We start from the raw sequence: 23,284 nt of genomic DNA on the forward strand, positions 1-23,284 counted from the left end.
CCGCTGTCAGTCGGAAACCTTGTGCCAAAACTGCTACTTCTCAAGAAATGGAAAAAACCCCTATATTTTAAAAAGAAATAAACACTGTGTTGTCAAAGTTGATATTGCGTCATTATGATCATTTACTTGCATGAGTCATTATATTATTAAAATGTTACAACAATCAAGCTCAAACAAAGTTAAAAAGTTTTTGACCAGCGAATGTCATGGTTTTTTTAGGTTATTAGAACGGCTGCATCTGAGGCAAATTACATACGCATCAACTTACAGGTTATGAAGGTTATTGTAGCTATAGCTATGTGGGCGCTCCGTTTTTTCTGTCATTTGGTCAAAATCTCATGTTATAAAAAGATAAAGTGCTACACACAGGCTATTTAAGACAGAATTGGCTATGACTCGACGACAAATGCTAGACTAAGACACTCTTCACCGCTTAAAAGAAATACATGAAACTTTAGCCTTTATATATAGTGTTCCTTGAGTAAAGAAAGAAAAGGCTGTACTTATACAAACAAACAGTTCTTTATTTACCTTTGAAGTGCTACACACATTTTTGGATCGTTTCTGCTTGTTTGCAATGCATTCAATTTTGAGGAGGGTGGAGTTTGAAGGGCCAATGGAGTTACAAGGTTTAGTCACAAGCTCTTTTCATTTGTTAAATATTTGCAAAACCCACAGACAGCATAATAGGTGACCAATAGTAGCTAATGATTTATAAAGAAAAAATAAAATGTTGAAATATGGAGAGTTTTCTGCTCGACAGCAATGATATTTTTATTTTTTATTACTTTATAAAGTAACTGTCTTACAGAAATGTTAGCATTAGAGTGAAATGATAATAATAATAATAATAATAACAACAATTAAAAATATATATAATTTCTCTTCATTGTAATTGGTTGGAAAAGACACAAAGAGAATCGAGGAATGGCCTACCATTAAAACGATTGCTTTGATGAATTCCAGCTTGCCCTGTTAAGTGCCCTTTACCTGTCAGACACATGATTTAGAGATGCCGTCTGTGAGATCTGGATCAGGGATGTTTTAGTAAAAAAAAAAAAAAGAAAGAAAAAGAGAATAGTTCCCATGTGGCATTGGGAAAAACATCAAATGAATATTTCGTTACACAGTGATTTGGTTAAACTCTTTAGAAAAGAGTAGATGAATACACAGTGTACTTTTTGGTGTTAAAAAAAAAACTTTTCCCATCACCATAGTATCAAATGCTACATAATCATGTACAACACAGTCATACAGTTGTGGTCAGAATTATTGGCACCCCTGATAAATAGGATCAAAGATGGCTGTAAAAATAAATCTGTTTATCCTTTTGATCTCTCATTAAAAACACGTGCAAAAAAACGAACCTTTCATTGAAGTAAAAGAATTGAAAGTCGGGGGAAATCATATTATGAAATAAATGTTTTTTTTTCTCCAAAACACGTTGGACAATTATTGTCACCCCTAGAATTTTTTACAGGTAAAATATCTCTGAAGTATATTCCCATTAATATTTAAAATAAATTAGCACACCAGGGTGACTAGGAACATGAAATTGTCTAGCTATGACTTCTTGTTTCACAGGAGTATAAATATGAGAAAACACAAAGGCCATCACAATGGGTAAAACCAAAGAATATAGTTCTGATGTACAGCAAAAGATTGTTGAGCTTCACAAAATAGAAAGTGGCTGTAAGAAAATAGCTAAAGCATTGAAAAATCCCATTTCCACCATCAGGGTAATAATTAAGAAGTTCCAATCAAAGATGTTACAAATCTGCCTGGATGAGGACGTGTCTATATTGTCTTAATGCACGGCGAGGAGGAAAGTTTGAGTGGCCAAAGACTCTTCAAGGATCACAGATGGAGAATTGCAGAGATAAATTGAGTCTTAGAAAAAAAAAAAAAAAAAAAACTACATCACCACATGTTATTTGGGAGGGTTTCAAGAAAAATCCTCCTCACTCATCCAAAAATTCAGCATATTCAGTTGTCAGACTGGATCTTTAAAAGGGACCGGATTCTATGGTCAGATTAAACAAAAAACAAAACAAAAAAAAGAGATGAGTTTGGTGCAAACAGGGATAAAAAGTATCCCATGCCCACACTAAAATATACTGCTGGATCTTTAATGTTGTGGGCCTATTTGTTTTGCTGAAGGTCCTGGAAATCTTGTTCAGATACATGGTATCATGGATTGTAGCAAATACCAACATATAAAAAAATCAAAACCTGACGGCCTCTGCTAGAAATCTTATAATGGGCCAAAACAAAACAACAATCCAAAGCAAACATCAAAATCAACACAAAAATGTGTCACTTATCACAAAATTAAGCTTCTGCCATGACCGTCCCAGTCCTCTAAACTGAACCCTATAGAAAATGAGTGGGGTGAACTGAAGAGAAGAAGCACCAACAAGGATCTGGAGAGATTCTGTAAGGAGGAATGGTCTCTAATCTCTTGTCAGGTGTTCTCCAAACTCATCAGGCATTATAGGAGAAAACTCTTGTTATCTTGGTAAAGGAGGTTGCAAAAAAGTATTAAATAAAAGGGTACCAATAATTATGGCCAACGTGTTTTGGAGAAAAAAAAAACAAACATTTATTTCATATTGTGATTTTCCCCCACTTTCAATTATTTTACTTCAATGAAAGGTTAGATTTTTGCACATTTTTTGAATGAAAGATCAAAAGGATAAACAATGCAGATTTATTTTACAGCCATCTTTGATCATATTTACCAGGGGTGCCAATTATTCTGGCCACAACTGTAACTACATCAGATTTGTAACAATGGTTGACCAGAAGAGATTTTATTTTTATTTTTCCACTGCAATATTTAACCAATACTGGCTTGTGCAACATATTGCATGAACGAATGTCATTTAAGACTTCAAACATGACAATACAATTATTTTCACAATAATTAATTTCCAACACTAATCTTTCTTTATGACATGCAGTTTCTTTCCTCCCCCATGAGACGTGGTTGAGGAGCCGTGGAATTCTGGAGGAACCTCAAAGCCCTCTGGAGGAGTTTGGCTTTTCAAGACAAAATCCTTGGATTAAAAATACATCCTTCTTGGGATTTTCTCTCTGTTTGGCCTTGAACAGACCAAAGTCCTGCGGGTTGTCATCAACCCTTGTCACACAGAACATGAAGCATGTGATAATAATCATAACCAGAATATCATGTGAACAGAGATCAGGGCTGAGAATCTGTCTCATTCGCTAAAATCCATCCAAACAGTAATATCCAGTTAATTTAAAAACTAATATAATGTTAATCAGGGTATGTTCAAGCTAAAGTATGACAGATTTGTGCAACTAGCCTCACCAAACAGAATTTATTTATAGAAAATAACAACTGTTTTCAAACAAGTCACCCATGTCTCTCATTGGTCAAATAACAGACAGCCTCACCCCCGAAATCACGCCATTGGGTGAGCCACTGTTGCTATGTCAGGCTGGTCAGACTTCGCAAACAGAATTTGTTTTGATATTACCTCAGAGACAGTGTGTTCACACTTTTCAGGGGAATCAACTTATTAATGTCTTACTTGTAGTTAGCATATAACATTGGAATGCTAAAAAGTATTTGATCATCAAAAAACAAACACTAAGCGTGTGGCCAAATGTTTGTCGACAACAATAATGTGTGGTGTGTCAAACATACCTTTGTTTTGGACTACAACTGGAAGCTGGGATGGTGCAGTGAAGTAAGTCTATAATCCTGTTAGCGTAGCACCTGAGTTGAAATGGCTAATCCTGTTTAAACTCACAACACTGCCCAGGTAATCTTCCTGTGTCCTGATCAGCAGCTGGCTCGTTCACAGCGCAAAAGGTGAGACATCAATCCGTGATCACACCTGTGCCGGGATTAGCCATTTCATGGCAGAATAACGTACAGTATATGCCGTGGAAATGTGCACGATAAGTACTTCTCTAGCTTCTGTCAATGGGTTTTTATGCAACGCTTCTTTTCAGCGCAAATCTGGACTGAACACACTGACCTGCTGAAGCTGAATCAACCAATGCAATTTATTTCCAATGGTGTAGAAAAAAATCTATGTATATATAACTGAAATGCAATTGTCCCTTGCACTGCAGCCTTGGCCCCATGTTCCTGTATGCTTAAACCACAACGCACTTTAGAAATCTTAATATTTAGCAATATCATAACAATTTTCCGTAGAGAACATCTTTTTTTTTCTTACCAAATTAATTCAAGAGTTACATTAAAACTCCAAGTATGTATTTCCAAGAGTTACATTATAACACATGGGCCAAAGGTACCATAGCATCACTGCCTGCAGGCTTGTGAGAATTCAATTTTTTGCTTTGCCTGTCACAGTAACCTACATTTGGAGGCAGCCGAGGCATTTTTGAGGCTGTTTCGGGCATATGCAGTGCCGCCCGCACACAGCTCAATCATCCTACCCATCATGCACCATAAAAAGGCCGAACCGCGTGCTCTCTCTTTCCGTGTATTTTACTGTCTCTTTGCTTTTCACAAAACAAGCAGAGAAAACGAACTGATCTTCACTGTAACAAACATATACGGGTGTAACAAACATCAGGAAAGTTCTCTCTTTGGGAAGGAAAGTATATTTTTACACTTAGAGTCATGTATAGTATATGGCAGATGTCGAGTGGGTCATTTCCTAAATTTGGATCTGTAGACGTTTCAAGTCAAATATTAGAATTTTTTTTTTTTAAGCTGTGCATTGCGCAACTAAAAAAAAATTACTCACAATCATTGTTTTACTACAACTTAAATAGTACACAAACCCGACAAGAATCTACTATTGAACAAAGGTCAATTTTAACCGAAAAAGCCAAGACTTTTTATCGTTTATGCCTGTATAGAAATTCACTTTCAAAAATTAACCTACTCTGAATAAATATATTCACGGGAGTAAAAAGCTTGACAACTAGCCCCATTCTCCACAATAACTTGTAAACATCTGGTTGGCAAATAAGCTCACACAGTTATGTTATAGTTTTTTCATTGTTAATCGATTTCAACCACAGTCTCTCTCGCAGAACCCTGTCATCAGAAGACATCAAAAATTCCACTGTTTTTTTGTTTTGTTTTTCGGGGGTGGGTTTCAGTCGGAGGCGTGATTGTCTTTGTGCTGGGGGCGAAAAAAGGGGCACAGAAACCGACCTTCTTGTCCACACCTGCTCCTGACTAAAAGACACTTCTGAAAATGATTCTGCTTCTTGAGTAGCAAAAACTACCGAAAAGCACTACACAACATTTTGAAAGGTCTAATAATTTTCAAATATGCCAAATATTTTTTGGGCTGCATTTCTGTACTTAATGAAAAAAAAAAAAAAACACCACACAAACGCATTGCAAAAATACAACAATATACAGGTATAATATAATTAATGTATGAATGTCTTAATTATTAATATAGTTACACCAACTAAAGGATTAAACCTGAATTCAGCAATATCATAATATCTTCCTAAATCTACATACTCAACAACGCATACAGTTATTGAGCATCAACAGTCTCCCACATTTGACATTAAACAATATGCCGTGTTACTCTCCGTTTACTAATATTATCAATGTTAATTTCATGAAATAAAAGATTTAGACCTGCAGAAACTATTATGTACCATGTTTTAATAGTTTTTTTTTTTTTTTTTTTTTTATTCACAAGTCTATCCCAAACTAATTTGTTTTAAAAACAAAACAAAACAAAATGTTTATTTGCTGAATAAATATTGGATTTTAACTGTATGTAATGTTTATGTTCATTTATAGCAAACATGTTATTGCTCAAATTAAAGTTATTTTTAGAATTGCTGCTTAATTCAGCTTTTCTAAGTAAATGCTGAGCAGGATCTGTCAGTGGTAAGCATAGCTACAGATGCCGGCTGAGTTCATCAAACCGCATGATTTGCAGTGCATGGAGAGCATGAGGTGATACAGATATACATTTAAAAACTGTCCCACTAACCCTGGCAGTGGGCGTGCAGCAGATATTTAGGGTAAGGGTCGGCAATTTTCCTTAATGGATTGGTCCCAAACCCAAGTCCCTGCTCTGCCAACACATTCCCTGCATATAAGGGCTTTTCTCTGGTTCTGCAAGAATGACAGGTTTAACGTATCTGCAGTTCAAGAGAGAAAACTCCCAGATGACTAAGGAGGCAATGTTCCACTTCTCACATGCTTCCCTATTCTTTTCCTTTAGAAATGTCGAGTTATTTGAAGGTCAAGGCCTACTGAGATGTGTGGGCAGCTCCTCCCTCTCACTTGAAGACAGAACCATGTGTTCAGTGGCTTTTCACCCCATTGGTGAAAAGAAGACATTTGCAAAGTGAAAACAGGTGAATCAACTAAACACATCAGCACTAATTCGGCTTTAGGGAGATGGAGTCACATGCAAAACAGACTAAATAAAATGTTTTTTAGATCAAATAAAAGTCACCTGGAGGCTCCAGCATCAGGAATTATATTCTCCTAAACGTAATTTAATTAGTCAAATTTTACACAGCTGAGACGTTCCGAGTTTTGCCAAAATCCAGGTGGTATTATATTTTTATTTAATATTCAAGTAATGTTTTTTTGTTGTTTTTTTACTGAGAAATATATTTGTGAGCCACTTTGTAAGTGGGCACTTTCATGTCAAATTATCTTGTTCGTGATTTTAATGTACATAAAATATTCAATTATATGAAACATATTTAATGAATAAAAATAACTAATGCATAAAATCTCTCTCCATAAATGTGAATATTTATAAAATTGTATAATTTTATATTGTGAGTATTTCATATATCCATAGTGTGAATTATAATTGAGGATTCTGCATAATTTGAAATTCACATGCGTTCCACACAAAATAAAACAATATTTTATAAATACCTTTATGTTACATTTCATTGCAGCATATGCGGTTCCTTTTTTATAGCGATGAGCATTTTTTCTGTCGTTTTGGCAATTATTACGGCAGTAAAACTTAATTACTTAGTGCGGAAGAGTAAAAAGTTTAACATTATAAAAAAATAAAAATAAAAAACATTTAAATAATAATCAGGAAAAGGCACAAAATAGTACAGAAGACGGCACTGCTCGATTCAGACTGAATACGTCTGACACCTTATGATAAACCTATGAAGCAAAACCCATGTAACAATTTTTCTGAGGATTGTTTGACAAATGATTGTATCTTTATTTTTCTCAGGAAGTGCACTGTACTTTGACCATATTAATACTGAATAATCATGTCAAAATAAAAATAATTCGGCACTGGCTATTTTTTTTTTTTTTTTGAGAATATATTTTCCCATAATTTCTCTTTCTGCTCCCATATAATGCATATAGTGCATGTCTTTAATTTTCAGTTATAGCACAGATGAATAACATCAGGTATTTTAAGTATTATAACATATAAGACTCCCGTAAAAAAAAAAAAAAAAATTTACAAACAATTTCACAAATTAGGTTTGAGACATAAAATCACCCTCCCTTTCCTAGCAGAGAGCGGAGTGTATTTCCGAATAAAAATCACTCGAGGAGAGAAATGAGGAGTTTGTGGATAGACATAATGAGCCGACTGTATGTGGGTCAACAGAACTAAACTACAGTTCCAGCCGAATTAAGACAGTGAATAAATTAAACAATGTGATGCCTGGTGCCTTAAATTAGTTTTTCAAGAAATGTGACATATATATATATATATATATATATATATATATATATATATAAAACAAACATGAAATCAGCGTAATTAATATTAAGGAAAAGAAATTAAGAAAACAATTTGTTTAAAACATAAATTAACTTAAAAGCTCATTCGGCCCACAATACAAGAAAGAGAAAGTGGTTTTGGTGATCTCACTTCGCTTAAAAACAATCCCATCTGAGGGAGGGCTTTCTGGCACTCTGCGTCTCATAAATACTGTACACTAAATGAGAAAGGCCTTGGTCCTGAGAGAGAGTAGCGTCCCGAGCTAACTTGACCGAGAACCCAATAGCACCTGGATAAAAGCACGACAAGAAGATATTTAAACAAACACCTAGTCCTCAGATTTGCTATTTAAACCAAAGCCAGCATGCAATGCTGCTTTGAAATCTTCCGTTGAGGGAAAGATCCACCCATGAACGAGCACCTACCTCAAACCAAGTTTGAGTTCCCTGGATGCACGTGACTGCCAATGTGCTACGTGAATGTGGGTCAGGCATTAAAATTTATGAGTAATACAGAAGGCAGGGTGACGCTGTGATTGGGGCTGTTGCTGGGTATAAAAACAGACAAAAATAAACTGCCACACAAAGAGGTGAGGACGCAGGGGTGATAAGGTGCCCTGTAAGGTCCTGAGAATGAATTCTGGTTTGTGTCCACCGCAGAGAACAAGCGTGAAAATTGACTGTCATAGTGCCTGCACAGAAAGCATTTTGGGTGCTGCTTTCTATAAAAGAGTTTTGACGTTCTAAACAGAGTGATTTCAAACGTTTTGAAAGCAGACAAAGAAAATTGAATATACCTTACAACAAAACAAAGATAAATAAATCACTGTTTAAAAAAAATAATAATAAGCACGATGTTTGACATATAAAACTTGTACACTATACAACAATATCACTACCGGGTATTTTTTTAACAAAACATATCTGGCGTGAACATAAACTAGCTTAAAATATTTCGCTTTAAAATACAAACAAACATGCATTTATAAACACCAACCTTGATTTTTGTCTATATTGTCTGTTTGTTCACTGAAGTTTTTGGAGTTGTTTGCAAAGAATGTCACATCTGTGCAAATGTTCAGGTATGAGCAGTCATCTTGTTGCAGGGTGGGGGGCAGGATAGTGCAGATAATGGCGGAGAGGGTTATGTTACTCCTGCAATACAAATTTAGAGAAGCACGACCGTTTCCACCATTCAGTGACTGGCACAGTGGGATGTTTTACTCCAACCTAAGGTAATATAACTTTGATTAATGCTGGAAATGAAATACGCCGATGAGTCGTCATTTTACTCAACGAAACTTTGAACCTAGATTACTGATTACAAAATTTCTATTTCATAGTCGTTTTATGTAGAAACCATGCGGCAACTTTAATCTTTAATTACACGTTGGAGCCTTTTGATGCAATATGGCGTTAGACCATTTGCATCATTCACTGCCGACAAGGGCTCAATTCCCTTTTTGGTTCATGTATTTAGAGAACAAAGGTCTCATGAAACATTCTGTCATTGATAATCATTAGCAGATGAATCTGAAGTCCAGCGGTAAACATCAATAACAGAATGGAAGCATTATAGCTATAATAACCGCTGACCTACAGACCCCAGTAACTGAATTTCTTCCTACAGTTCTCCAACAGAAGTAGCCCGTAATCTCATAGAAACAAAGCACCAGTGAGGCTGCGTGACTCCATGCACCCATCTTAAAAGATGCACTGTTGTTTTAGCAAGTGGACACAGCTGACTGCCATTCCCACTGTAATCTGATTTCCAAACTAACGAATTCACTGTGCCCAGAGCGCTGTCAGTTTAAGTGCTTTCCCTCACTGTAGTTACTGCGTATTAATGGACGAGGGTCGTTGGGAAAAAAAACAATGATTATATTTATACACTTTAATGGATGAGTTAATTTGATTAAACCACCGAACAAAACAGCGATCTCATGCTAAAGTTGCAATAAGTCACGGGATGGACGACAATTTGGTGGTTGGAATGGGTTTTCTCTCAAAGTGTTTTCCTACAAAGAGGCTAAATTGTTCCCCCAACCCTCGGGACGGCAGGTCACAGTCTTAGCAGAAGAAACACTCGGTCATGCATTGTGAAATTTGAGGTATTTCTGTCTAGATGAAAGCAGACTGTAAATTGCCACCCTCCAGCTGCCCAGAAATGAATTATAAACACATACGGAAAGAATGCACAAACAAAGAAGTGGACGCTGACTGAACTCTAAGTGCTGCTTAAAACAGAAAAATCAATTAATGTCAGGCACAATAAACTGGGCACAGGGTATTTATATGACTTGCCATAGAGAGTTAAATTAGATTTAAAAAAATAAAATAATTCAGCACACTTGTTTGCTAAATAACTGTGTTATGAACTGTGTTGTTTAAGCGAACAACACAAAATCTTGAACAAATTCAAGAACGCATGTCTGAATAACAGATGCTTTACCGTAACGATAATTTGTCACTACAATAAATGCAAACTGTACATTTAGCACATACATTTTTTTCAACACTAGATAAATCTGAAAATGGTCACTAAATTATAACTGTCAATAATATACTAATAGTTTCAAAATAATGCCCTAGGTGATAAACCTCAAAATTTGTTATTTGTAATAAAATGAAACCAAATAAAAATAATATTCTGGTTAGTTCTCATAGTATGACTGAATTAAACCCATACTCCATTTTTTGTCTTCGTCTTGCACCATAATCCAGATGCAAGTGTGAGGGTTCACAAAATGGCGGACAAATCCGTAAACTGGGGCAGAATGTGGTGCAATGCCACCTACAGGAGCTGAAGTTTGACACGAGCATCCAAGGTCAAGCTTGAAGTCATTAATTTCAAGCATACCAATCACAATAGAGGTTAATGACCCTAAGAGAATAAAATCCATGTGGATTCAGACAGTCATATCTGTGTCTTGCCCTCATACATAAGTCCTCTGACACTAGGCATCCCTCATAACCTTGAGGAACCAATTACACTATGCCAAAGAGTGAGAAAGTAAAATAAAACCATACAAAGAAATGCTTCCCTACCAGAACCATGGGTTATTATTATAGTGAATTGATATTTAATAGTGAATATTATAGTGAAACAAATTCGGATTTCATAACAGGATTTTTATGAGCCGCTTAAAAAAATTCAGAAAAATCTTTATTCGCTATGAAGAAACAATTCATTGCATATTTTACTGGCACGCGGAAAAAATAAATCCATTAATTAATTAAAATAAAGAATTATTATTTAATAATAATAATAATAATAGCAATAAAAAAAACTAAAAGTGCCAAACTACAAAACTAAAACATTTTTCCAACGCTTAGCAAAACATCAATAATAAGACATGCCATGTAGTTCTCAGCAGTTCACAAATTAAACTAAAGTCTTCTTTCTAAGTCTCTACAGATAAGAGCGCCTGCTAAATAGCTTAAAAACTCAACTTTATACACACAAGCATTCACTAACTATTTAGCTGCTCCACTCAAAAATGTAATCACAAAGATTACTCTTCGGACCTGAACAGCTCCATTCTGAAACGGTTCCAAAGTGCTGCATGATGGGGTACCTATGTGAAAACTCACATTTCACCCACAAGTCACCAGTCTCCTCGTGGACTTCACCGTAAAGCCACAAGGGTTAAATCGACACCTCAGGGCTGAACTCATAGAGAGCAGAAATGTATTTCAGTGTATTTATTTATGCTCTGATTGGGGTCATTTAGCACAAGTCATTTCAGTCTCACACTTCTAATTGAGCCACACAACAGACTCAAACAGTCGAGACCTGACTCAAACCACACCAGACGGCACAGCTCGCTTTTATGGTGACGTGCTAGAAAACCACAGCTCAGAATGAGCCCGCAAACTCGAATTTCAGTTTTCCAGGTTTGCAAACAACCAATGCAAATCAATGGAGCTACAATGCATATCTGCTCTGCGTTTCTGACCATCCAAACCTGGAAGAACTGATACATCTCATTGATTTACTGGCTGACCGGTAAAAATCAATAGTACGGGTTAAAAACTCTGCAGCCTAATAATAGAGATGCCCTGAGCTCTCTCTCTCTCACACACACACACACAGAGGGAAGACCCATCTCAGTTTAGCTGAACAAACATTTCACTGCTCTGACATAGCACAGCAGACACAAACACACACAACTTACAGGTGGAAAAATATATAGACAAAATTATCCAGATCTGCTGTAATCAGAGATTTTTAATTATTTGAATCATGGAATATGGGACAGAAACCTTTAAAAAAGAAAAAAAAAAAGAATACTTTTTCCTTTTAGATTTGAGAATGAATTTGTTTTTTTGTTGTTGTTGTTTTTTTTTTGGGGGGGGGGGTCTAATATATAAATAATAATAACAATATTAATTTACTATTGTAACTTATTCTATATAACATATAAACCATTTACTTGTAATAAATTAAAGGCTTAAACTATGTGCAGTCTCTTTCTTAAAAAAAAAATAATAATAATACATTATACACTCAACTCTGCATTCTTTCCTTTAAGATGAACTGGAAAAAATTAAGATATGTAAATAAAATTCTCTTCTCTTTTTCCTTGTTAACTTCCTTCCATGCTATTGTTTTTCATTTAAAAAAACAGTTCAATACAAACGTTCTTACAAAAGACAAAAGGCAAAAACTACAAATCTAGAACTCAAAAAAGAACTTTAGAAATTCTTCGCAGACCTAATGAGAACAAACATCTGTGAACTTTTCAGTAATGCCTTATAATTGGTTAAAACTGAGGCATGTAATGTATAAGTTTGACTGTGTGGTTACACAAAGCCCTGTCCTCTGCCAGAAACAGCCTTTGAGAGCGGTCTGATGAGGGGTGCTGGGGTGTTCCAAGAGGGGGGCTTCATCTTAGACTATTTAAACCATATGGTGATATGAAATGAACAGTACTGATCCCCCCTCAGAAACATCCATGAAGAAAGAATAGTAAACAAAATAACAGTATCTTCAAAAGCTGACAGGAAATCAGACTATGCATGTATTAACATATTTTGGGTGATTATCAACCCCGCACCCCAAAGGCACACAATGTAACTGTACACAGCCCTCAGTAACTCATAACAGACACCAAGTGTCAAACAGTAAGCGTGCAATAAATGAGGCCATAAAGTTACAATATGCTCATAGAGAGGCTGATTTTGTGAGAAGCCCTATAAGTACTTTTAAATAGAACACACAAGTTGTTAAAACAGTGCCCGAGTGAGGCCTTTTTGTGTGCGTTTTAAAATCTTGATGGTTTTGTGAGTGAAATCGCACATAAAAAAACTCAAATGGAAGACCCGGAGTGTCCCTTGATGTTTAGGACTGATTTAAATGACTTCACCTAACTTGTATCAGAACTGATCAAAGAAAAACATACTTAAAAAATAAAACAATATATGGTGATTCTTCAACTGGAGGCTTTTTCGACAACTTCCAAATTGTTTAATCGATATTAAAATATACATCACACATCCTACAATAAAGATCGGAGTATATGGCCTGAGCAACCTTCGAGTGGATTTCAGGATAGTAAAACAATCTGTGACGGTAATGATTTTGTTTAATTTTTTTTTTTTTAGGTTTTGGAGAAAAGTTGAAAAGCCCAAATTAATTTATATTTACATGATAACCAATTAGAAACTTTTTTTAGGAAAAGAAAATGTTTTCCTAAATGTTCAAAATGATGGTAATGACAGCAGTGTTGTGGCACTGAATCTTTGACATATAAAATACAATTATAAATTGAAATAATAATAAAATAATTATAATAAAAATATGCTTTAAGTGCAAGCAAAAAAAATAATAATAATTTTTAATATCCAGATAGAAGATGAGCCCAACATAATGTTTAAATGTTTTAAATATTGCATTCGCAACTATTTCTATTTCAAATTAGGGAAAAGTAAACAGACAAAATAAAAAGTTGGACACTAGAACACTGGAATAAGGGTTGTTTATATAAAGCCTTTTTTTTCTAGAGGGTCAGAAAAGTTTCCCTAATTGAAGAGTCACCCATATGTTTCCCATACACACACACACACACACACACACACACATATAGCATATATATATATATATATATATATATATATATATATATATATATATATATATATATATATATATATATATATGGTAAAAAAAAAAAAAAAAGGGAAAAGTTCCAAACAACTCTGGCCTGACTAGTTTTGAAGAACTCGAGTAAAACCTGCTAGTCATGACTCTGCAATAGCAGTTGAAACTTGACTCACACTCCTTTAAGTTGTGATGCACTGAGGTGTTTCTTACCTGGGATTCGTGCTGTTCCAGTACACAGCATACCGGTCTGAAATGATCTTACTGTCATCCGCACACACGGTGACCCAAAACAGGAAGACGACCATGAAAAGTGTCAACTCCATCTGATATGCAACAGAGTTCTTGTCCATAATGTCAATTAACAGGGAGAAAATACAAGCTCAGTTAATAATAGATGCGTTTAAAGGGAACGGTCATATGTGTGAGAGTCTTATTCAAAAGCATCACATTCTTCTGTGAAGGAATAAAAGTAAAGTCAAAGCTCAGTGAAAGAACTTATCACGGAGGATCCATCCAGCATCTCGACCTCCATAGCTTGAGATGTTTCCATCTCAGAAGCACTGCTTGTTAAACTACAATACCGCTTGCTTTTCACATCCATCCTTCCTTCCAGTGGCTTTAAAATAACTTTTTTCAGACTCGTAAAAAGTGGCCAGATAGTTACCATCCATTCAAGGCGAACGTGCGCGCTCTAAAATCCTGCTGATACTCCACACATGCGCGTGGTCCGTGAGTCTCCTCTCTTAAGCCACCTGACCGAGTCGGTCTTCTTTATCACCAGTCAATGAGAGTAATAAGTAGCCAACACTTCAGTGTCGAACTGCCATGTGAAAGTTATCACGGTTGCGGGCTCGTGGCGCGCTCACAGACGCGATGCTGAACCCACACGCGCCGCATCACGCGCAAAGTTGACGGTGTGCCGCTTTAAATGTCGCTTCTGCGCGCGAACAACTTGCTGCTCCTTACAGACAGTGGCTCTCGCGAGTGTGAAATGACATTTTATCTGTTTCCTACCTAAATACGATCGGTCCTGCCTACACACCGCGCTGTCTCTCTCAGCACATGTCTCAGTCTCTTCGCTGTCTCCTCGACTGTGGGGCGGAGCTGCTTGAAGAGGGACCGCCTGGACCTACACACTGAAACTTTGGAGATATTGCCCGTTAAGAAGGCCATTATATGAAATTAAACTTAATTACAGCTCGCATTAGATAAAGAATGATAAGTGCAAGATTGTGTGGGTTGTGTGACATGTTTAAATGTTGTTGTTTGTAAGATGAGCACTATAAATGAAAAAATGTTTGTAAATTTGCGGTAAAAACTAAATGCCAGCTGTGCTTACCAGATCTTTACCGTACAAATTCAGGGACAATATTACACGCATTACGGTGTGGTTTTTACCTCACTTTTACATGTTACTGTTCCTAATGGTCATTCAATTATAACAATCATTTTTAGTTATAAATGTAAAATAAAAAATTGCATAGTTTGCAAATTAATTGTAAAATGTACTGAGAAATACAGTAGCCTACCAGTGAAGTGTCTGGAAACATTACGATTTTTTAATGTTTCTGAAAGAAGTCTCTTCTGCTCACCAAAGCAGTATTTATTTGATTAAACATACAGTAAAACAGTAATATTGTGAAATAGTATTGCAATTTAAAATAACTATTTTAATGTTTTAAAAGTAATATATTTATATGATGGTAAACCTTAATTTTCAGCATCAACTCCACTCATCAGCTTCAGAAATCATTCTAACATGCATTCATTATTATTATCATTGTTGAAAACAGTTGTGCTGCTTAATATTTTTTTTAAAACCATGATACACTGCCATTCAAAGGTTTGGTGTAAGTAAAATAATTATTTTGTTCAGCAAAGACACATTAAATTGATCAAAAGAGACAGTAAAGACATTTATATTGTTACAAAAGATTTATATTTCAAATAAATGCTGTTATTTTTTTACTTTCTATTCATCAAAGAATCTGGATAAAAATCTATTACAGTTTCCACAAAAATATTAAGCATGCAAAAATGTTTTTTCAACATTCATAAAAAAGAACCATTATTAATCATTAGCACAAATAATAATTTATAATAATTGAGCAGAAAATCAGCATTTTATTGTTTCTGAAGGATCATGTGACATCGAAGACTGGAGTAATAATGCAGCAAATTCAGCTTTGACATCACAGAAATAAATTACATTTTAAATTATATTAAACAGAAAACTGCTATTTTAAAATGTAATAATATTTCACAATATTACTGTTTGTACTGTATTTTGTGAGCTTAAGGGATTTATTTCAAAATTATTTAAAAATCTTAATGTTTCCAAACTTTTGACCAGTACATTATATACTGGGACAGATATACTGAGTTAATTATTAATTCAAAGTTTGTTTGTTTTTTAGTAAAATTTATATTGCGTTTGAAAGTAATTTGCAGTTAACAGTTTGGCATTATTTACAATCATTTTACAGTGTACAGTGATATACACAAATCTACAGTGTAATTTCCACTCAGGAAAATTTTATTATTACCTAAATTATTTAATATCCATAATGGCATGTTAGAATTTATTAATTTAATTCTCACATTTTAATCTGTGACTTCTTTAAAGTTTCTTGATTTCTTGCTTTTGTCTAGAAATGTAACACACATTTGAAAAGTACCCTGAAATGAGCTGTAGTTCTTTATGGCACACATGTAGAACATATTTCTTGGAACAACATTCCTGTCAAATAAATATAGTCCTATCCCTAAACCTAATAACTATACCACAAATCGGAGGGAAATTGTAGGTTGATAACAGCTCAAGCCTAAAACCAAAACCTAAAAGCTAGATTTTATGTCCAGGACAAAAACAGATGATGATCCTATATGATCATTAGTTTGTTACCCATGTTAAATCATCAAATGAGAGAAGTAATGATGCTGCAAATTCAGCTTTGACATCACATACATTTTAAATTATATTAAAACAGAAAACAGCTATTTTAAAGTGTAATAATATTTTACAATATTACTGTTTGTACTGTATTTTCAGTGCTTGTTGGTGCTTGTTGCTGTGTTTAGTGTAAAACTGAGAGAGAGAGAGAGAGAGAGAGAGAGAGAGAGAGAGAGAGAGAGAGATGCTCCACAATGTGTGATTCAGCACTGATTAATATTTAAAAAGTAGAGTAGGCTGGGGGCTCAACAGACACACAGGAAAGAAAAATACAAATGAAAGTTTAATTCTGCTTTTAAAGATGGTACAGAGATTAATGGTGCTCATGTATTAAAGATTCAGGGTGTGTTCTGCATATATGTATGGAGCATGGAGTGCTTAATGACTTGTGGAGGGGATTGTGAAATCATTATACCCAGGATACAGATGTTATAGGAGGAGACACAGCACACACAGATACAAAAAAAAAAAAAAAAAAATCTAAATAGCCTACTAGCAGAAAAAAAGTCATGCTTGGCTATTATAAAATAAAATATTATTCAAATTCCCTGATAAAACAGCATGTGTCTGTGACCGACTGGCTTTCTGAATAAGAAGAGAAGTATATTTTTTTTATTCATTTTTTATTTTATTAACAAAGACATGTTACAGTGGAAATAAATATCCAGCCTACATGTAGTTCACATTGTTTACACTTTCACAAGAAATGTGATTCACACTAGTTTTACTGGTTTTGCGCTGCGGGTCTTGGCCTAAGATTAAGTGTTTGCCAGCAGAGGGCAGCGTGACTCACTGGAGTTTGACCATATGACTGGATCTGCTCACTTGGCTTTGTTTTATTCTGACATTCTCTTATCTGCCTCCTTCACTGCTGCATTAGATCCATCAGCGATCATATTCAAACTCTGAAAGCCCTAATAGATTCTCTGAGAGGAAATGTTACCGCTGCTGCTAATAAACTGTTCACAAACAAATTACACTACCTCGTGGAAATCTTTTGACAAGCCCGGACAATGTTTGCAAAATATATCTGTCAGCGTAATAGGTCACTTTCTTAAAAGCAGTCAGTTGGAAATGTATATTGGCCTGAAGAGAGATGTGGCTAACAGAGACAAGAGGCCACATCTGTTTTTTCTTTCCTGAAAGATCTGCCGCACACGCCAGCAACCACCATGTGTGTAAAACTATACTTGAGGGAACAAGCATACCTTTCCAATAAAGCTTCAAACGGAGCTGTACCTTTGCCGGACGTTAGCAAAAGCTTTACTTGAGCACTTTGTAAGCTGAGAGAGAGAAAACACAAATATACAAACACTTTCTCACACACACCACAGGAGTTTTGCTTCAGGTGATGTGTTACTCCTCACTTAGTCATGCTGTGATTTTTAAGTTTGTAATTACAAATATGGGTCATTAATGTTATGCAGTGCCTTTTTAACCTTTTTGTTTTGTATTTATTTGGAAATATTTGTATTAAGACCAGCTCAGGCATTTTATTAACCCATTTAATCCCACCGGTCACAATAGTGACCGTAAAAAAATGTTTCATTTCTAAGGCTATAAAAATGTTACTGAATGATCTATCAATGCATTTCCAGCAGATATTGAAATAATAAAGGGTCTCAATGAAATATGTGCAGTGTCGCATGTTTACTGTAAATTGTCACATGACCAGAGCTGTTTACTTCCTGTTTGTGCCAAGAGAAGAGGATGGCAGCAAGAAAGGTCCCAAAGAAAAGGTTATTAAAGTATGTTAACATAAAGATAGGACATAGATTTTTGGTACACATCATGTTTAAGGTGTCTAGTATTGATATATGCATTTGCAATTACTCAACTTTATTTAATGTGGTCATAGAACTCACAAATATGTCAACGGCAACAATAGTGACCGGTGGGATAACCCATTGTATCTACATGCTAATACACATAGGCTAACTGTTCTACCTTACTTTCTGCTGCTACCTAACTTTTTACCTAATTTTACACACAGACACTATCCCGTGACCTCGAGACACTATCCCGCTATCCCGTGGCCTCGAGACACTATCCCGTGGACTCGAGACACTATCCCGTGGCCTCCAGACACTATCCCGAGGCCTCCAGACACTATCCCGTGGCCTCCAGACACTATCCCGTGGCCTCCAGACACTATCCCGAGGCCTCCAGACACTATCCCGAGGCCTCCAGACACTATCCCGTGGCCTCGAGACACTATCCCGTGGCCTCGAGACACTATCCCGTGGCCTCGAGATACCATCCCGTGGCCTCAAGATACCATCTCGTGACCTCAAGATACCATCCCGTGGTCTCCAGACACTATCCCGTGGCCTCGATACACTATCCCGTGGCCTCCAGACACTATCCCGTGGCCTCCAGACACTATCCCGAGGCCTCCAGACACTATCCCGTGGCCTCGATATACTATCCCGTGGCCTCCAGACACTATCCCGTGGCCTCCAGACACTATCCCGTGGCCTCCAGACACTATCCCGTGGCCTCCAGACACTATCCCGTGGCCTCGAGACACTATTCCGTGGCCTCCAGAAACTATCCCGAGGCCTCCAGACACTATCCCGTGGCCTCCAGACACTATACCGTGGCCTCCAGACACTATCCCGTGGCCTGCAGACACTATCCCGTGGCCTCCAGACACTATCCCGAGGCCTCCAGACACTATCCCGTGGCCTCCAGACACTATCCCGTGGCCTCCAGAAACTATCCCGTGGCCTCCAGAAACTATCCCGAGGCCTCCAGACACTATCCCGTGGCCTCCAGACACTATACCGTGGCCTCCAGACACTATCCCGTGGCCTCCAGACACTATCCCGAGGCCTCCAGACACTATTCCGTGGGCTCCAGACACTATCCCGTGGGCTCCAGACACTATCCCGTGGGCTCCAGACTCTATCCCGAGGCCTCCAGACACTATCCCGTGGGCTCCAGACACTATCCCGTGGGCTCCAGACACTATCCCGTGGCCTCGAGATACTATCCCGTGGCCTCGAGATACTATCCCGTGGCCTCGAGATAGTATCCCGTGGCCTCGAGATAGTATCCCGTGGCCTCGAGATAGTATCCTGTGGCCTCCAGATACTATCCCGTGGCCTCGAGATAGTATCCCGTGACCTCCAGATACCATCCCGTGGCCTCCAGACACTATCCCGTGGCCTCCAGACACTATCCCGTGGGCTCAAGACACTATCCCATGTCCTCGATACACTATCCCGTGGCCTCCAGACACTATCCCGTGGCCTCCAGACACTATCCCGTGGCCTCCAGACACTATCCCGTGGCCTCCAGACACTATCCCGAGGCCTCCAGACACAATCCCGAGGCCTCCAGAGACTATCCCGTGGCCTCCAGACACTATCCCGTGGCCTCGAGACACTATCCCGTGGCCTCAATACACTATCCCGTGGCCTCCAGACACTATCCCGTGGCCTCCAGACACTATCCCGTGGCCTCCAGACACTATCCCGAGGCCTCCAGACACTATCCCGTGGCCTCCAGACACTATCCCGTGGCCTCCAGACACTATCCCGAGGCCTCCAGATAGTATCCCGTGGCCTCAAGATACCATCTCGTGACCTCAAGATACCATCTCGTGGCCTCAAGACACTATCCCGTGGCCTCAAGATAGTTTCTCGTTGCCTCAAGATAGTATCTCGTGGCCTCAAGGATTTTATAAGGATTTTATACACTCTTATGCACACGCACACACACACACACACACACACAAAAACACACACACACACACACACACACACACACACACACACACACACACACACACACACACACACACAAACACACACACACACACACACACACACACACACACACACACACAAACACACACACACACACACACACACACACACACACACAGCACAGGTCAAATAGACCTATATTCAGTCTGTCCAATGGTTGATACAACACAGTATCCCACCGGTCACAATTGTGACCGATCATAAAACACACTTTTTCACATACTTTTCCATGAAAATTTAAAAAAAATATGATTGATTGTTTCAAAGGGATACTAATGACACATGATTTGGATATTTTTGTGTCTGAGAAAAATTTGGGATTAAATGGGTATATCTTTCCAATAAATTATTTTCAGGGTCAAATAAAAAATATAATTAATGAATTACTATAATTACATGAAAATGCAGTGCATAGTAGGAATGATCCACCTGGTTTTGTATGTGAAGATCAGTGAAATCATCTGCTATAGTATTCCTAACTGCAGGCAATGCATTTTAACAACCCCTCAACACACTTTCAACACTCTCAACTCAAAAAAAATACAACATCTTGCACTAGTTTTTAACATTTCAAAGGTCCATGTACCACAGAAATGTTGGGGCCCTTACTCCTTGTAAGAGTAAATGTCTCTGACACAGGACATGGCTGAATTTGAAATGTCTCTGCAGCTGGAGTCATGCCTCCTCTGATGCAGTTTGTGAAGGTCATCAAGTCCCATATGAAGCCCTGCTGTAAACTTTAAATGCCTGCTGGCACAAAAGTGCTGGAAAGCCTGCAGATCCATTCCATGACCAGCCAGTATGCTGAATTTAATATCCTAGGGTTTATCTCACTTTAGCCCTTTAAAAGCTGAGACCTTCACAAAGATGCTTTTAAAAACACGTGAAGTCATTGAGACTAATTGGCGAATTAAACACACATGAAAGTGCGCTGCATGAGTTAAAGGCAGCGGTTTGAAGAGATTGTGGAACGACAGATGTGCTATCAAATTACTGAACCATACTCAAATGCACCCACATTTAAAGACTCGGATGATGCAGACAAATATAATATTTGGGACCCTCTCCAGTGGATTAGGAGCAATTCATAACAGCAGAGGCCATTTTTACTCTCTGAAATATTTTTGGCAAAGTAAACATGAAGTGCACCCTGTGACTTCTTCACTAAGAAAAAAAAAAAACATTAGAAATCAGCATCTGCTTGACTTCTATTTAGCTTAATAAAAAGATTCACTGCATCTTATTACGTTTCATTAATTATTTGATCATGGGTGAAATGTGTAGGCTACCAGAATCTGTGAACCTGACTTACAGTACGGCCTCCAGTGAGCATCTTTGCTGATGTTGTGCGCCCCCTTTTGAGTTCTGCTGGTACTGCATGAGCACAGCAGGCCAAGGAGGTTTATAATAGCTGATGAAAGCTACAGGTGTGTGTTGGAGCAGGGATGGAACTAAACGCTGCTGGGCTGTGGCCCTCCAGGAATTGAGTTTTGCACCCCTGCACTATAATCTAAAGGAAATTTGTGATTTATAGCTTGTCACTTATAAAACCTGCCTCCCTCCTGCAGTTGCCACCAAGGGAATATATAAGGTCTGAATTATTTCTTTCAAATTGGCATTTTTCTGAAAAGTGTTGTCTTATTTTTTATATTGTCTTACCTTTTATATGCATCAAGGTATATCTGAATCCAATGTTACAAATATCCTATAGCATAATAAAAGACCATATATCTTATTTACTATACAAAAGCAGTATGTGTGTATATATATATGTATATATATGTGTATATATAATATATATATATATATATAATGTACTGTGCAAAAGTCTTAGGCAAGTTAGCATTTTCACCCCAATACAATGTATTTAAGCCAGTTATTTATATTTTTGCTGTAGTGCGTCAGTAGGAAATATCAGTTTATATTTCCAAACATTCCTTTTGCCATTAGTTATAATAATCCAATGAAATGTTTGAGGCACTTGTGTAAAAAAAATGCTGTAAAGTGCATGCTTTCAAAAATAATGTCATAAATTGATTTTTTTCAATTAACTTCTATTAACTAAATCAAATTGATATTTGGTGTGACCACCATTTGCATTTAAAACAGCTTTTGTCCAGGTACACTTGCACATAGTTTTTCAGGTAGCTTTGCAGCTTGGTTTCTTCAAGCATCTTGGAGACGTTGCCACAGTTCTTCTGGATTCAGTCTGTCTCAACTATTTTCAGTTTCTTTATGTAATCCCAGATGGACTTGATAATGGTGAGATCAGATCTCCGTGTGGAGCATATTGGCTGTTGTCAGACTCCTTGTGCATATAAAAATCTCACTGGATTACTACAATTAATGGCAAAAGGAATGTTTGCAAATGTAAACTGATATTTCCTACCGACACAGCAAAATATATAAATAACTGGCTTAAAACCATTTTTTTTGGTTGAAAATATTAACAAGCCTAAGACTTTGGCAGGGTATGTAAACATACGCTAATCCAGGGGTACCCAAATCTATTCCTAAAGATCTACCTTCCTGCAAAGTTCGGCTTCAACCCTGATCAAACACAACTGAAGAAGCTAAAGATGGGTTAAAGATGCAGTAAGCGATTTCTGAAAAACACTGTTGAAAGTGGATCGGACCAAGAACCACAACAAACCTGTAGCCAATACTGCTGTAGGGGGTGTATGCACTCATGTTGGGTGAGGGAGATTTGAAGAATGACTGTTGATAAAGAGATGGCTGAG

The 23,284-nt window shown here is 37.2% G+C and overlaps 1 protein-coding gene across 1 annotated transcript in view; it reads right to left on the minus strand.

Moving 5' to 3' along the window:
• efna2b (ephrin-A2b) overlaps positions 1 to 14,897 on the minus strand; it is a 164,405-nt gene extending 149,508 nt beyond the window's left edge. The window contains exon 1 of the mRNA XM_084394483.1: positions 14,028 to 14,897. Coding sequence (XP_084250609.1) covers positions 14,028 to 14,167 — 140 coding nt within the window. The 5' untranslated portion in view covers positions 14,168 to 14,897. The remainder of the gene's footprint in view (positions 1 to 14,027) is intronic.
• Positions 14,898 to 23,284: the final 8,387 nt, after the last annotated feature.

This window comes from Rutilus rutilus (assembly GCF_951802725.1).
Source record: "Rutilus rutilus genome assembly, chromosome: 22".
NCBI lineage: Eukaryota > Metazoa > Chordata > Actinopteri > Cypriniformes > Leuciscidae > Rutilus > Rutilus rutilus.